The 17,426-nt window shown below is 41.9% G+C and overlaps 2 protein-coding genes across 2 annotated transcripts; both read right to left on the bottom strand.

Moving 5' to 3' along the window:
• Positions 1 to 895: 895 nt before the first annotated feature.
• LOC134348781 (gamma-crystallin S-1-like) lies at positions 896 to 3,192 on the bottom strand. Its single transcript, XM_063052586.1, has 3 exons — positions 3,160 to 3,192; positions 2,260 to 2,502; positions 896 to 1,171 (listed from the first exon to the last, which is right to left on the bottom strand). Exons 1-3 carry the CDS (start codon positions 3,190 to 3,192, stop codon positions 896 to 898), a joined length of 552 nt encoding a protein of 183 aa, XP_062908656.1.
• A 6,749-nt stretch (positions 3,193 to 9,941) lies between these two features.
• Positions 9,942 to 16,298, bottom strand: LOC134348780 (gamma-crystallin S-1-like). Its single transcript, XM_063052585.1, has 4 exons — positions 16,214 to 16,298; positions 15,490 to 15,509; positions 14,404 to 14,646; positions 9,942 to 10,217 (listed from the first exon to the last, which is right to left on the bottom strand). The coding sequence occupies exons 1-4, from the start codon at positions 16,296 to 16,298 to the stop codon at positions 9,942 to 9,944; spliced, it is 624 nt and encodes a 207-aa protein (XP_062908655.1).
• Positions 16,299 to 17,426: the final 1,128 nt, after the last annotated feature.

The raw sequence follows: 17,426 nt of genomic DNA, 5'->3' as shown, positions 1-17,426 counted from the left end.
TTGCATAAAGTTGGAGAATTTTTGGAAAGATGTCTTTAAAACCTTATCAAAAGTGCTGGAATTGGATTTACAACCAAACTTATTTACAGCTATTTTTGGGATTATTCCATCGGAAGCAGGATATACTCCTGCTTCCGCTCAGCGGATGATAGCCTTTTCAACCTTATTGGCTAGGAAAGCCAGTTTACTTAAATGGAAGGACCCTAACCCTCCTACCGCCTTTTATTGGCTTTCCTCTATCATGTCCTGTTTAAGTTTAGAGAAAATAAGAAGTCGCACATTGGATACATTCTTTAAATTTGAAGAAACCTGGTGACCTTTTATCCAATATTTTCATATGATCTGATTTTTGAACTAACTCTCTTCCAGCTATTTTTTCAGAACCTTGGATTTGATCAGAGAGTCTCTCTTGTCTTGGTTTTCTGTCAGGATGGAATGCCCAGTCCTTTTTTTCTGTTTAGAACAGTGTTTTTTTTTCTTTTTTTATATAAAAATTTCTAATAGTCCTTCCATTCTTCATAAATTTATTAGAGGAGAATGAATTACATTTTCTTCTGTATTATACATTCTATATCAAATTTATACTTTGTAGATCAATACTAGTGTGATTCTGATATTGTTTATTTTACCTTCTGTATGTACTGTTATTGACATATATACCAGACATATTCTCCTCCTGTTTGTATACACACTTTTTAAAAAAAATCAATAAAAAGATTGAAAAAAGAAAGAAAGAACAATTTAATGTGGTATTCAGATTATGATTACTGTTCTAATGTGATTTCCGGTGGATCAGGGTAAATGAATCAAATAAACTGATCATGTCATCAAAGGTAAATTTTATTAACTCCATAAATATTTCAACAAGTTAAAATCAGATTTTCAAGAGCCACTTTTAGAAGTCTCTCATGCGCCTGAAGGACCCGGTCTTTGAGTTGTAGCCGCCCCAGTCACTGTATCTCCTGTATTCCCCGGGTCTCAGGAAGTACTGTCGGCCTCTGTAGTTGGGATGTTCATAGAAGATCCAGTAACCATCCATCACCTGACAGGAGTGGATGTCACGATAACGGAAACGATCGTAGACAGAGGGACAGTCATCCATGAATTCCATCATCTGCCCTGCAAAGTCAGGCCTCTCGTAAATACTCATCCTGTAGTTTCCACCTCGGTACTAGAATAGAAAACACAGAGTTTTAATAATGATGTTTTGTTTAGTATTCTCCTATTATACACGACGTCTGAACACTAATTCACAGACTGGACATTGACGTCAACGGGAAATAAAGTCAGGTGCAATTTGATCATTTCACTAACTACCTGCCTCAACAACGTCTCCAACTAGCATTGCTACTGGTTCAAGTATGTTGAAGAAAAACACAGGAGAAAATATGAGAAATTCTGCCTTTAAAACTTAGTACATAAAACAGCAACAGGCTCTTTGGACCACAATGATCTGCTGAACCAATTAAGTTAGTAAATTGTAATTTATTTGGTCATTATATTTAAATGGTGAAATAAACTATCCCTTCTGCTTAAATAATGTCCATTTCCTTCCACTTCCCTCACATTCATGTGCCTAATGAAACATCTTGCAGAAGTTCCCATCTCTCTCCTAATAACACACAGGCTGTGCATTCCAGGCTCCCACAACTCTCTGTAAGAAACATGCCTTTCACAACACCTTTGAACTTACACCCTCGCACTTCAAGTGCATGTGTTCTGGTTTTATATCTTTTAACTGTGGGAAAAAGACACTGTCTGTCTATTCTATTGATAACTGTCATAACCTATGAAACCTCTGTCAGATCTCTTCCTCAGCGTTAGCTGCTCCAGAGAAAACAACACAAAATTGTCCACCCTCTCGTTATACCGCATGCCTTCAAAATCTGGCAGAATTCTGACAAGCCTTCTCTGCACCCTCTCCAAAGCCTCGACGACCTTCCTATCATGGTGCGACCAAAACTGTTGCAAAATTCCAGATAGCTAGAAAAGATCTCAAGATGTTGGTTAAAGTCGCAGCAATCTCATCTGTTGCCTCTCTCTATAACATGGTGTATATCCCATCAGCCCCTGGGGACTTAGGCAATTTAATGCTCTTTATGAGACCCAACACTCACTCCTCTTTTGCGTCAAAATGTCCTTCCATATTAATACACTTGGGCATATTAAATACCCAGTGGCCACTTGTGAGGCAAGTTCTCCAGCAGCAAAGTCAAACTGCAAAAGATCAAATTCTGTGAAAAAGAAATTGCAACTTACATACGGGTAACTGCGACAGGACCTGATTGTGTCATTGAATCCCATCCAGCGCTGGTAGTCAGGATACTCTCCCCTGCTCAGGACATACTGGTATCCCATGTAGTTGGGTCTTTCGTACAACACCCACCAGTCACTCTCGACACGGATGGAGTTACAGCGGCTGAAGTAAGGGGAGAGGTCGGCACAGTCGGAGCTGCACTCATAGTGTCGACCCTGGAAGTTCCTGTCCTCGTAGAAGATGATCTGTGGAAAGGAGCATATCTGTGTTAATAGTTCCTCGAGTATTCATGAAGGCTACTAATTTACCTCATATACAGAAGAGTCCTTGCCTTTCCCATTTTAAATGCACTTAGTCTGGTAACCAGCTGAATGTTTCACTGCCTAACACAAGTTGGTATTTATATGCAGGGTAGAAAGGCCTCACTAGGCAGTTTCTTGTTGTTCTGATGACACAACATTAAACATCAGCAAAATGCAGCAAAATCCTTTTTTCATTTATTGTAGAAAAACAACAGAAAGACATTTGTTGCATCGTGGATTCTTTCAGTTGTGCTTTCTTATCATTTTGATTGTTGTTTCAACCAAACAGTTTAGGAACATTCACAGCTACATATCACCTAGGTCATGTAACAATCTGAATCACTTTCCCAAACAGCCTACATTGAGGAGACACCTTATTAAATTGACAGATGTTCTTTTAAAAATCCATCTGTACAGTTTCTGCTACACAACACTGATCAGCTACGTCTGTTTTTTCATCAGTGAGTTCAACCAGATGAGTCAAACTTGACTTGTGTCTTCAATAATATTTGCTACCTCCCTTCAGAACCCACTTGATCCTCCAAGTGAGAGTTAATATTGCCTTTCGCAGTGGTTCCTTGTAGTTTTCCCATTTCCCACATTCATGATGTTTGCTCCACTTGTTGAACGCATTGAATAGTCAAAGCCTTCCACTCTCCTGTCAGTGAAGAACTGTACACATACACTCAGCATTTCAATCGCCTCCACATTCTAGATTTCTTCACCAAACTTGTGATATCACATTCCTTTTAATTCATTTATTTGATATGAAAAAGGCCAATAACTCAATAATTTACTCTGATTACAATATGTGACAAGTTAAAGGATGATACACTAAAGATCTGTTAAGTCTAAAAAGGCAGTAAATTCAATGCTGTGATAAGGTTAAAAGGATCATACGGTCATGAGCAACAATTTATAAGGTCTTTAAAAACAGTAAAAACGTATGTTAAAAAGGGCTAAAATGCTAAAAGGGATTTAATGCATTTCTTTGTTTATTTCATTCTTTATTGTTAAAAGTTAAACTCTAATAGTATTATCAGTGATCTGCAGAGTAGCCTTGATCTACTAGCCTGAAGTCGATTGCTTTTGTCTCTACCCACATACCCAGGAGAAAGCGTGGCATTTTTCTCACTTTAGTAAATGCTCTCAATGAGGAAACATATCACTGTTGTGATTATTTCTCCCTGTTTTCAGGAGCTTAAGATGGCGGGAGGAGAAGATGGCGGCGTGATACCGCCGCGTGGCCTCTCCGGTGAAATGATATCGTATTTGTTAAATAGGGGGCCGTGCACAATTCTGATTTGATGGAGACAGATGTGAGAAGCACAGAGGAACATCTGGAGAAATTTCTGAAATGCCCAGCTCGCTGCTGATGCTACTGTGTGATCGAGAATCTCCGGAGGGTTGGCCACAAATCCTCGGCTTTGCCTGTTGCTGGCGGCCGGGGCTGGGGTCGAAGCGTTCGGCAGAGATGGTGCTCAGTGCTCGGTGTCAGAGGGCTGGTTGGAGGCTCGAAGTTTCCGGACGACTCAGAGTTGGACTGTGGTCGGGTGCTTCCAGGATGCTGCATCAGCAAGTTTGCGGCGCTGGAAGCATGGCAGGGAGAGTTTTCTTCCTTCTCCGGTCTGCGTGAGATCATGGGACTTTCGTGAGACTTTGAACTTTTTTTACTGTGCCCATGGCCTGTTCTTCATCAAGTTACAGTATTGCTTGCACTGTTGTAACTATCTGTTATAATTATGCGGTTTTTGTCAGTTTTTCAGTCTTGGTCTGTCTTGTGTTTCTGTGATATCACACTGGAGGAGCATTGTATCATTTCTTAATGCATGCATTACTAAATGACGATAAAAGAGGACTGCGTGTCTTCATAATCTAATCTAATCTAACTAATCCTGGTTTATGAAAACAATTATCGAACAAGGTGCCACTCAAAATCATTCAGTGTCTTTCCCAACCAGGAGCCTGGATGAACCATGTGATCTGAAATCTGTTGAGGACCAGAGCAGAGGCACTCCAGTCTAATGGCCAAGAATGTTACAGGAGGTCCAGGTACAATCTTTGGGTGCATTTCATGAATGAAGTGACAATTCAGGGAAAAATTTGCATCAATGAAGTCAGGTTGTGACAGAGGTTGAGTGCTACCACTTCTTACAAAATGAAATCAGGTGACATAGGTGACAACAGGTAGTGAGGAATCAGCATGTAGAAATGAGATTGAAAATTCAGCTGAGTGGTATCACAGGGGCAACCTCTTACTCCCTGTCACCAAGACCAAGGAGCTGATTATTGATTTCAGGAGGAGGAAACTGAGGGCCATAAGCCAGTCCTCCTTGGAGGATTAAGAGGTGGAGAGGATCAGCACTTTAAGTTCCTTCATGTGACAATTTCATAGGACCAGTACTCTGCCCAGCTGAGATTATTGAAGGTAAGTCACAGCTGAATTTGTTGCTGAAAGAACAAAAGTGGCTGATCAGTGCTGTGTAATTATGAAAAAAGCGGTGCAGTGCCTCTATTTTCTCAGAGGATTAGGAAGATTCAGCTTGACATCTAAAACATTGACAAATTTATGTAGATGTGTTATGGAGATTATATTACCTGGCTGCATCATGGCCAGGTATGGAAACACCAATGCCCTTGAATGGAAAGCACTGCAAAACATAATGGATATTGCCCAGTCCGTTCTGGGTAAAGACTTTTCTGCCAATCAGCACATCTACATGGAGCGTTATCGCAGAAAAGCAGCATCTGTCATTAAGAAACCCACGACTTAGGTCACACTCTCTTCTCACTGCTACTCTCTGCAAGTAGGTACAGGAGCCTCAGGAATCACAGCACCAGGTTTGGGAACAGTATTACTCCTCCACCATCAAGCTCTTGAACCAGATGGAATCACTTCACTCAACTTCACTTGTCCCAAGACTGAACTCTTCTTATAAACATTACACTCACTTTCAACGACTCTTCAGCTCATGTTCTCAATATTTATTGCTTATTTATTAATTATTGTTATTGGTATGTTTTTATCTCAGCTTTAGCTGTTAAAACCAAAGGGACGGACATAGCCAAGCACATTCATTTCTCAATTGTGAGGAACTATTCAACTGTTCAAGTTGTGTTAGTATTGTGGCTTTCTGAAGATTTACCTAAATATTGCTGGGTAGGCCTAATTGTTTCATTCTATTGTGTATTGACATTAGGTTGGGATGATGCCAGTTGTAGAGATTACTTTTGGGACAATGTATAACCTGTTCACATTTCATAATCTTGCAATTTCCTCTTTTAATTCTGCATACTTCTGGTGTTCTTTATTTTTTTGATTTCTGTATTTTATGTGTTTTGAATGGCTCTATTTATTTGCAGCCATTTCACTGGGTTTGAGGCTCTTCCCATCCCGCCACATGCAAAAATGCCATTCCCTATTCCCAGTTCCTCCGTCTCCGCCGCATCTGCTCTGAGGATGACGTTTTCCATTCCAGGACGCCTCAAATGTTCTCTTTCTTTAAGGATCGTGGTTTCCCTTCTGCTGTCATCAATGATGCCCTCACCCGCATCTCCTCCATTTCCCACACTTCGGCTCTCACCCCATCCTCCCGCCACCACAACAGGGACAGAGTTCCCCTTGTCCTCACCTACCACCCCACCAGCCTCCGGAACCAACATATTATCCTCTGCAACTTCCGCCACCTTCAACAGGACCCCACAACTAAGCACATCTTTCCCTCTCCACCCCTCTCCGCCTTCCGCAGGGATCGGTTCCTCTGCGACTCCCTGGTCGACACGTCCCTCCCCACGGATCTCCCACCTGGCACTTATCCCTGTAAGCGCAAGTGCTACACCTGTCCCTACACCTCCTCTCTCGTCACCATTCAGGGCCCCAAACAGTACTTCCAAGTGAGGCAACACTTTACTTGTGAGTCTGTCGGGGCCATCTATTGCATCCGGTGCTCCCGGTGCGGTCTCCTCTACATCGGTGAAACCTGACGCAGATTGGGGGACCGCTTCGTCGAGCACCTCTGCTCCGTCCGCCAAAACAGACAGGATCTCCCAGTAGCCACCCACTTCAACTTTGCTTCCCACTCCCATTCAGATATGTCCGTACATGGCCTCCTCTACTGCCATGATGAGGCTAAACTCAGGTTGGAGGAGCAACACCTCATATACCGTCTAGGTAGTCTCCAGCCCCTTGGTATGAATATAGAATTCTCCATCTTCCGGTATTTCCCTCCCCCTACCTTCCCCTATCCCTATGTCACTCTGCCCCCTCCCCCAGCTGCCTACCACCTCCCTCATGGTCCCGCCTCCTTCTACTACCCATTGCGTTTTCCCCTATTCTTTCTTCACCTTTCTTGCCTATCACCTCCCTGCCTCCCTTCCCCCACCCCTTTATCTTTCCCCTTACTGGTTTTTCACCTGGAACCTACTAGCCCTCTCCTTCCCACCCTCCCCCACCTTCTTTATAGGGCCTCTGCCCCTTCCCCCTTCAGTCCTGATGAGGGGTTCCGGCCAAAAACGTCGACTCATCGTTTCCACGGATGCTGCCCGACCTGCTGAGTTCCTCCAGCGTGTTGTGAGTGATTCTTTTCTCTGCCACTCCCTCCAACAAGATCACAAACCTCACCAGTGTGCATCATAAATCTCTCTAGCATCTTCTCCCAATTTCACCATCCTGATTGGCTGACACAACATTCATAAGCTGAAAATTATTGTCCCTTATCTTTAACTGAAACCAAAACATTCTACCAGCAGAACACTGCTTTTGCAGAAAGCTCCCAAATGAAATACCCCACAGCACTAAGAGTAGAATTCTTAAACAGGGTATTACATATTAAATATGTTGTTCTTTCTTATTTAGCCTGTAATATTGTATAAGGACAGTTATTATAGATTGTATTATCTGTAATAATAGATTGGATGTAACATATTTTCCAGAACTGACTCTAATAGTGGATTAGGCTACTATTTATAGTAAGGTATGGTGTCATTTCTGAGGTTGTATTTTAAAACAAGATTTTGGTGAATGATATTTGCCACTGATTGTGCCTGTGTAAGTAACCAGAAGGAGTTAAACTGCTACAGGATGTGCTGAATTGCTTTGGTTTCTCTTGGCATTTTCTGCATTTATCATCTTGAACTTGTTGGTGTTTTACAATGTATTTTGATAATTTTTTTTGTGTTAACAACCTGGTTCTGTATTGCCACATGGAGCCCCTCTGTGTCTGGGAAGAAGTCTCAAACTCTAGCCAGGGGTTCGATGTTTCCTTGCCAACACCTGATGTGTTCGAGTGTACGTTGTGTTTTCTAAAATTTGACATTTTAGCTCGTAGTTTTCTTTGTAAATTCTCCAGATCGGGTTCGGACTAAGAAATTATGACAAAAGGATATGATAATATGGGGACAATGAAAGTGTTTATTGTCTTTTGTATTTTACTATGGAGCTCTTTTGGCAAGACTTGAAGCAAATTCTGCCGAATGCTTTTTCTTTATCACACTATGATCTAATTCCTTTGCTTTTTGATATCAGAAATACATAATTACCTTTCCGACTCATCCATCCGTTGTATTGTATCGTGCTGCTCTGTTTTATATTCTACTAGCTCTATTGCACCTTTCTTTATGTTTAACGGTTTGCAGTTATCTAGGCCAAAGTTCATGTTTATATCTTTCAGAAATAGCTGTACTTTGCTTTAGCTTTACTGATGAAGGAAGGAGCATATAATTTCAAATCATCCATGTATCGAATGTGTATCAATGTATCATTTGTTTGGTTGTTTCCAGTTTGATACACTATTTTCTGCTCCTCCATTCCTCTCTTTCCTCTCTCATCCAAAATCTAAGCTGTCTCATTTTAGACAACTCTACTCTCTTAAAAATATTGCAATCCTCAACCTTATACACAATTCATGTTCTTAAAAACCTCGATAAGGTCACATATAGTTTCATTCACTCTGGGGTGTTTTTATGAAAGGCAAAATGATTATTTCAGGTAGTTCATTCAGTTCATACATACTCTACAGTTATTTAGCTCCTACATTACTGGGCTGTTGGTCTGCCAATTTCAGCGCGAGGATATTTCTCAACATCTCAACTTTAAGTATTTGCCCCTTTATCTGATAGCTGTGACAACTGTCCAAGGCCCCAGTGGTGGAAAGATCTCAACGTCAACCCATTGATGTGGTTCAGGATGTTTTTTTTTTCACTGAGATCATCCATCACTCCAAATAACCACAGAAATGTGACTTAAATCTGGAAAAGTTCATCTGTCCTTATATTAGCATCCCTCAGCAAGACATAAGGCAAACTTCCCAAAATAAAGGTATTACTGCTCTTTGCCACAGCAAAAAGCCTTGCTCTAATACTTATGATGCCCACATTCAAAATTAAAACCCTTCACAGTACTCTGCTCTGATTTAAATCTAGGGGAACTGAGAACCACCACAAATATGTGGATTTGTTAAGATTCAATTTCACCTCAGATTGTACGTCTATGTTAAACTGCTGTACACTTTCCCGATCTCTGTCATACTGTTATCGTGTTAAGTGGTAAGAATTTAAGAGGTTCCAACAGAACCTGCCATTGTCCCCTTCTGGGCCATTTCCCCATATCCCGATTTCCCTAGACTATTTCCACTTCCTTGATCGGCCTCTACAATCTCCACATAGGCAATTGCAGAGATTCCTCATCCTTTCAAACACATACATTTCAGTCTGATTACATTCTTTCAGATCTGTGTTTACTAAGGTTTAAATAATGCTTTCTGATTTGTTAAATTTCCTTAGAGGCGTCCACAGCTTTAAATTATTCTCTGTCAATTTTGACTCACTTTCATCCTTCACAATCTGGTCCCACAGAATCATAGATATGTTTAAACTAGCCAGTAGATTTCTGACAATTTCATTTTGTTGTTTATGCTGGTCTCAACTTTGGTAGAATTCATCATATTTTGTAGAAGTGCCACTTCATCTGCTCTTTAATTTCATGTCTCTATTTACACGGTTTATATTTTTGTGAAGTCATTTCAAAAAACCATCAGAATCATGGAAATCATAAAGATAGATATTAGTACTCAATAACTTCACTGGAAATAAATTCAGAAATGGAACTTAATGCCTCTCAATAGACACAATAACACAAAAGGCAAAGAACAACTTTCAATTCAGTTTATATTTTTCAGCCTCCTATGAATCATCATAATGTTACCTGTTAATTGGAACCAACTGTGGTAACACAATTTATTGTACTCTATTATGATTACTGTTCTGATGTGATTTTCGGTGGAATCAGGGTAAATGAATCAAATGAACTGATCATGTCAATTCAGATGTTTTATTACCTCCATAAATATTTCAATAGGTTAAAATCAGATTTTCAAGAACAACATTTAGAAGTCTCTCATGCGCCTGAAGGACCCGATCATTGAGTTGTAGCCGCCCCAGTCACTGTATCTCCTGTATTCCCCGGGTCTCAGGAAGTACTGTCGGCCTCTGTAGTTGGGATGTTCATAGAAGATCCAGTAGCCATCCATCACCTGACAGGAGTGGATGTCACGGTAACGGAAACGATCGTAGACAGAGGGACAGTCGTCCATGAATTCCATCATCTGTCCCGCAAAGTCAGGCCTCTCGTAAATACTCATCCTGTAGTTTCCAACTCGGTACTAGAATAGGAAACACAGAGTTTTAATAATGATGTTTTGTTTAGTATTCTCCTATTATACACGACGTCTGAACACTAATTCACAGACTGGACATTGACGTCAACGGGAAATAAAGTCAGGTGCAATTTGATCATTTCACTAACTACCTGCCTCAACAACGTCTCCAACTAGCATTGCTACTGGTTCAAGTATGTTGAAGAAAAACACAGGAGAAAATATGAGAAATTCTGCCTTTAAAACTTAGTACATAAAACAGCAACAGGCTCTTTGGACCACAATGATCTGCTGAACCAATTAAATTAGTAAATTGTAATTTATTTGGTCATTATATTTAAATGGTGAAATAAACTATCCCTTCTGCTTAAATAATGTCCATTTCCTTCCACTTCCCTCACATTCAAGTGCCTAACGAAACATCTTGCAGAAGTTCCCATCTCTCTCCTAATCACACACAGGCTGTGCATTCCAGGCTCCCACAACTCTCTGTAAGAAACATGCCTTTCACATCACCTTTGAACTTACACCCTCGCACTTCAAGTGCATGTCCTCTGGTTTTATATCTTTTAACTGTGGGAAAAAGACGCTGTCTGTCTACTCTATTGATAACTCTCATAATCTATGAAACTTCTGTCAGATCTCTCCCTCAGCATTAGCTGCTCCAGAGAAAATAACACAAGGTTGTCCACCCTTCTAATTCTAGCAGCATTCTAACAAGCCTCCCCTGAACCCTCTCCAAAGCTTCGACGTCCTTCCTATCATGGTGCAACAAAACTGTTGCAAAATTCCAGATAGCTAAAAAAGATCCGAAGAAGTTGGTCAAAGTCACAGCACTCTCAGCTCTTGCCTCATCCTCTACCATGGGGTATATCCCATCAGCCTCTGGGGTCTTATGCAAATCAATGCTCTAGATGAGACCCAACACTCCCTCCTCCTTGAAATATCCTTGCATATTATTACACGGGCATATTAGACACCCAGTGGGTACTTGTGAGGCAAATTCTCCATCAGCAAAGCCAAACTACAAAAGGTTAGATTCCCAGAAAAAGTAATTGCTACTGTGACGAGAGTACACATAGATTAAGATGTTAGCTGTCCTGTGCTGGCACCAGTGGGATCAGCAGTTGGTCTGCCACCTGTCTTCAGGAGAAAGAGAGATAAGGAAAACAATGGAGCAGCATTTGGAGATGTTAATGAAGGGACGGGAGAGTTTAACGGAAGGAGAGCTGTCAAGATCGGCTCCCCTTTGAACCCTGAACTGTTTGAAGTGATGGACAGGCGACACCCCAGCAAGGGGATAAAAAGGGACAGGTTCGCTAAGGCAGGACACACACGACACCACGAGGTAACGAGACCCTGGAAGCAGTGCGCCTCCCACAAGTCGGTGGGAGTCTTTGGAGGGCTAGTTGCGGGACCAAGCCAGAGACGCACAGGGTGGAAAGATACGATCGACGAGAACCTGGTGTGTGTCCACCCTTGCCTGGGTGCTGGGTTCACCGCTGAGGAAAGATCGTATCTGGAAACGGAGGGGTCACAGTCGGTGACCTCAGAAGACATCACAAAGGGCTCGCCCGAAAGCTGACTGCGAAGAATATCGAAGGTCTGTGTGGAAGCCGTTTGAATATTCATTCGTTTTTGCTCTCTCTCTCCTTCCCCCCACTGTCCATCGCCACGGCAGTGATTACTGTGAACTGAACTAAACTCAGTTGAACTGAACTTTGCGTCACTTTGAAACTGGTCATTTACCCCTGGACGACGATAGAGCTTGATTGATCCTATTATCCTAGATCTGTGTACATGTGTGTTTATTCATTGCTAACCTGTTGCATTTATATCCTTACTATTAGAGTACTGTGTTGCTTATTTCTTTAATAAAACTTTCTTAGTTCCAGTAATCCAGACTCCAACTGAGTGATCCATTTCTACTGGTTTGGCAACCCAGATACGGGGTACGTAACATAAGTGGGGTTCTCGTCCGCGACTTTGAACGCTAAATTTGGGACGGAGTAAATTGATTGGGTTAAAATTCCCGAAAGAAAGAAAAGACAAACAGCAGAAATGGAGGCTGAGGAATTTATAAAGGCGCTGACCTTGAAGGCATTAGAGGATGCCAGGAAAGCGGAATTGGCAGATGTGGCCAAACGGTTGAATCTTGTTAAGGGGAATTCGACAATGAGGAGAGAGGAGATACACAGAGCTATCGTAGAGCACTATGTATCTAAAGGTGTGTTTCCCCAAGGGGAGCTGGAGGTGGTGTCTATTGAAAAACCTGCTGGAGACGCGGTACAGGTGCAGCTTGAAAAACTGAGACTCGAGCACGAGTTCCAGGTACGGCAGTTAGAACACGAAGAGAAACAGTTAGAAAGGCAGGAGAGAGAGAGAGAGTTAGAAAGGCAGGAGAAAGAGAAACAGTTAGAAAGGCAGGAGAGAGAGAGAGACAGTTGGAGCGAGAAGAGAGGCAGTTGGAGAAACAGAGGGAAAGGGAATTTGAGCTGGAGAAGTTAAAGATAAGGGCAGAGCAGGGGCTCGTGCTGAACCAAGGTGGAGGGTTCCGGGCCACCCAGGAGGTTAGGCTGGTTCCCCCATTTGACGATACCGATGTGGATCGGTACTTTCTCCATTTCGAAAAAGTTGTTACAAGTCAGGACTGGCCGAGAGATAAGTGGGCTGTTTTGCTTCAGAGTGAGCAACATCCCTATAGAATGAGTAATTCTGTGTCGAAAGGGCTGATGAACACAGAGGTGTGTATTGGCGATGTAATACGGCTGTCAGAAGCCAGCTTGATAGTGAACCTTGAAAGAAATGAGTTCCGCCACACGAAGGTCACTTACCTGGGAATTGTGATAACACAGGGGCAGCTGGCAGCGATGCAAGCTAAAGTGCGGGCTATCTCTGACATCCCAACCCCGACAGACAAGAGGGCCCTCAGAAGGCTCTTGGAGATGGTGGGGTACTGTAGGAAGTTTTGCAATAACTCTGCGGTTACCACCCCTCCCCCTCCTACTAAGCCCTTGCGAGAGAAAACTAAGTCGGAATGGGACGACCCTTGTTATTGTGGTCCGGGACGAAGCCCAATGAGAGGTTACATTGATTGCAATTCATCAGTGTTTTCGGCCACTATGAAGTTTGCTAAGTTGGAGCCTGGTCTAAGGGATTATTAATAACACATATAAAAGGAACAGAAAATGTGATGGCTGACTGTCTGTCAGGTGTTGACAACTTCAAATTCACTGTATTAGCCAAATAGCTGATAAAGATATGTATTTGTGTGTATCAAATAATGTATTCATGTTTGTAATTGTTACCCCGGTAAAAATCCTTAAAGATGAGGGGTGTGACGAGAGTACACATAGATTAAGATGTTAGCTGGCCTGTGCTGGCACCAGTGGGATCAGCAGTTGGTCTGCCACCTGTCTTCAAGAGAAAGAGAGATAAGGAAAACAATGGAGCAGTATTTGGAGATGTTAATGAAGGGACGGGAGAGTTTAACGGAAGGAGAGCTGTCAAGGTCGGCTCCCCTTTGAACCCTGAACTGTTTGAAGTGATGGACAGGCGATACCCCAGCAGGGGGATAAAAAGGGACAGGTTCGCTAAGGCAGGACACACACGACACCACGAGGTAACGAGACCCTGGAAGCGATGCGCCTCCCACAAGTCGGTGGGAGTCTTTGGAGAGCTAGTCGCGGGACCAAGCCAGAGACGCACAGGGTGGAAAGATACAATCGGCGGGAACCTGGTGTGTGTCCGCCCTTGCCTGGGTGCCGGGTTCACTGCTGTGAAAAGATCGTATCTGGAAACGGAGGGGTCACAGTTGGTGACCTCAGAAGACATCACAAAGGGCTCGCCCGAAAGCTGACTGCGAAGAATATCGAAAGTCTGTGTGGAAGCCATTTGAATATTCATTCGTTTTTGCTCTCTCTCTCCTTCCCCCCACTGTCCATCGCCACGGCAGTGATTACTGTGAACTGAACTGAACTCAGTTGAACTGAACTTTGCGTCACTTTGAAACTGGTCATTTACCCCTAGACGACGATAGAGCTTGATTGATCCTATTATCCTAGATCTGTGTACATGTGTGTTTATTCATTGTAACCTGTTGCATTTATATCCTTACTATTAGAGTACTGTGTTGCTTATTTCTTTAATAAAACTTTCTTAGTTCCAGTACGGGGTACGTAACACTACTTACATATGGGTAACTGCGACAGGACTTGACACAGTCATTAAATCCTATCCAGCGCTGGTAGTCAAGATACTTTCCCCTGCTCAGGACATACTGGTATCCCATGTAGTTGGGTCTCTCGTACAACACCCACCAGTCACTCTCAACACGGATGGAGTTACAGCGGCTGAAGTAAGGGGAGAGGTCGGCACAGTCGGAGCTGCACTCATAGTGCCAACCCTGGAAGTTCCTGTCCTCGTAGAAGATGATCTGTGGGAAGAAACATATCTGTGTTAATAGTAGCTCAGGTGTTCATGAAGAATTCTCATTTAGTTCATTTACTGAGTAGGCCTTGCCTTTACCATTTTGAACACAGTGAGTCTGGGTAACCAGCTGAATGTTTCACTGCCTAACACAAGTTGGTATTTATATGCAGGGTAGAAAGGCTTCACTACACAGTTTCTTGTTATTCTGATGACACAGTATTAAACATCAGCAAAATGTATCAAAATCCTTTTTTCATTTATTGTAGAAGAACAACATTTGTTGCATCGTGGATTCTTTCAGTTGTGCTTTCTTATCATTTTATTTGTTCTTTCAACCAAATAGCTTAGGAACATTCACAGCTACATATCACCTAGGTCAAAGTAACATTCTTAATCCCTTTCCCAAACAGCCTACACTGAGGAGACACCTGACAAACGACTTTTAAAAATCCATCTGTACAGTTTCTGCTACACAACACTGATCAGCTACGTCTGTTTTTTCATCAGTGAATTCAGCCAGATGAGTCAAACTTGATTTGTCTTCAATAATATTTGTTGCCTCTCCCTTCAGAACCCACTTGATCCTCCAAGTGAGAGTTAATATTGCCTTCCGCAGTGGTTCCTTGTAGTTTTCCCACCATCTGCATTCATGATGTTTGCTCCACTTCTCTTGGTGAACACGTTGAACAGTCAAAGCCTTCCACTCTCCTGTCAGTGAAGAACTGTACACATACACTCAGCATTTCAATTACCTCCACATTCTGGATTTCCTCACTACTCTTGTGATATCGCATTTCTTTTAGTTCATTTATTTGATGTGAGAAAGGCCAATAACTCAATAATTTACTCTGGTTACAATAACTAACCCTGGTTTATGAAAACAATTATCAAACAAGGCTGCCACTCAAAATCATGCAGTGTCCTTCCCAACCAGGAGCCTGGATGAACCATGTGATCTGAAATCTGTTGAGGACCAGAGCAGAGGCACTCCAGTCTAATGGCCAAGAATGTTACAGGAGGTCCAGGTACAATCTTTGGATGCATTTCATGAATGAAGTGACAATTCAGGGAAAATTTTGCATCAATGAAGTCAGGTTGTGACAGAGGTTGAATGCTACCACTTCTTACAAAGTGAAATCAGGTGACATAGGTGACAACAGGTAGTGAGGAATCAGCATGTAGAAATGAGATTGAAAATTGGCTGACTGATGTCACAGGGGCAACCTCTTACTCCATGTCAGCAGGACCAAGGAGCTGATTATTGATTTCAGGAGGAGGAAACTGAGGGCCATAAACCAGTCCTCATTGGAGGATTAAGAGGTGGAGAGGATCAGCAACTTTAAGTTCCTTCATGTGACAATTTCATAGGATCAGTACTCTGCCCAGCTGAGAATATTGAAGGCAAGTCACAGCTGAATTTGTTTCTGAAAGAGTAGAGGTGGCTGATCAGTGCTGTGTAATTATGAAAAAAGCGCTGCAGTGCCTCTACTTTCTCAGAGGATTAGGAAGATTCAGCTTGACATCTAAAATATTGACAAATTTATGTAGATGTGTTATGAAGATTATATTACCCGGCTGCATCATGGCCAGGTATGGAAACACCAAAGCCCTTGAATGGAAAGCACTGCAAAACATAATGGATATTGCCCAGTCCATTATGGGTAAAGACCTCTCCACCATTCAATACATCTACGTGGAGCGATATTGCAGAAAAGCAGCATCTATCATCAGGAAACCCACGACTCAGGTCATGTTGCCTCCTCACTGCTGCTCTCTACAGGAGCATCAGGACTCACAGCACCAGGTTTGGGAACAGTAGTACTCCTCCACCATCAAGCTCTTGAACCAGATAGAATCACTTCACTCAACTTCACTTGTTCCAAAACTGAAATTTTCTTATGAACTTTACACTCACCTTCAATGACTCTTCAGCTCATGTTCTTGATATTTATTGCTTATTTATTAATTATTGTTATTGGTATGTTTTTATCTCAGCTTTAGCTGGTAAAACCAAAGGGACGGACATAGCCAAGCACATTCATTTCTCAATTGCAAGGAGCTATTCAACTATTCAACTGCTGTTAGTATTGTGGCTTTCTGAAGATTTACCTAAATATTGCTGTGTAGGCCTAATTGTTTTATTCTATTGTGTATTGACATTAGGTTGGGATGGTACCAGTTATGGAAATTACTATTGGGACAATATATAACCTGTTCATGTTTCATCATCTTGCAATTTCCTCTTTTAATTCTGCATACTTCTGGTGTTTTGTATTTTTTGGTTTCTGTATGTTATGTGTGTTTTGAATGGCTCTATCTATTTGCAGCCATTTCACTGGGCTTAAATTCAATCTGGGCTCCAATCTTAGCTCGTTAGCCCCTCTGCTAACAGTCACATTACTCAGCAGTTCAAAGGCCACCTTTCATAAACAATATACATCTTAGTTTGGTGTGATATGATATTCAACTAAACAACAAGGTTGGGATATTCCGATAAACGGAACACCAAATTGAGTGAATGTTGTGTAAATACTGACCACACAGAGTTATCAGTCAGCAAGAAATAACAGATCATACAACACATTTAATTATAAATAAAGTGCATTTACTAATTTTTGCTTTATCACACAGTTATTAAGAGAAAGAAAAGAAAGAAAAAAAATGGTCCATTACTGTTATACCAGTCAAAATGTCCATTTGGCGATAGAGCTCATATTATCCAAGAGCTGAGGATGACCATTATTCATGATGCTAAATTCTCATCACCAATCACCAGTAGAGCAT

Source organism: Mobula hypostoma, chromosome 6, assembly GCF_963921235.1.
Source record: "Mobula hypostoma chromosome 6, sMobHyp1.1, whole genome shotgun sequence".
Classification (NCBI taxonomy): Eukaryota; Metazoa; Chordata; class Chondrichthyes; order Myliobatiformes; family Myliobatidae; genus Mobula; species Mobula hypostoma.
The sequence above is the reverse complement of the archived record's forward strand: the minus strand, read 5'-3'. Positions and strand labels throughout refer to the sequence as shown.

Excerpts from the sequence above, each read along its gene's own strand:
- LOC134348781 (XM_063052586.1), bottom strand. The coding sequence starts at position 3,192 with ATGCGTTCAACAAGTGGAGCAAACATCATGAAT. Across the intron at positions 2,503-3,159 it reads GTGGAGCAAACATCATGAAT|ATCATCTTCTACGAGGACAG; the intron begins GTGGGAAATGGG and ends TCCTTTCCACAG. Across the intron at positions 1,172-2,259 it reads CCTGTCGCAGTTACCCGTAT|TACCGAGGTGGAAACTACAG; the intron begins GTAAGTTGCAAT and ends TTTCTATTCTAG.
- LOC134348780 (XM_063052585.1), bottom strand. The coding sequence starts at position 16,298 with ATGGACTGGGCAATATCCATTATGTTTTGCAGTGCTTTCCATTCAAGG. Across the intron at positions 14,647-15,489 it reads GGTTAGTTATTGTAACCAGA|ATCATCTTCTACGAGGACAG; the intron begins GTAAATTATTGA and ends TTCTTCCCACAG. Across the intron at positions 10,218-14,403 it reads CCTGTCGCAGTTACCCATAT|TACCGAGTTGGAAACTACAG; the intron begins GTAAGTAGTGTT and ends TTCCTATTCTAG.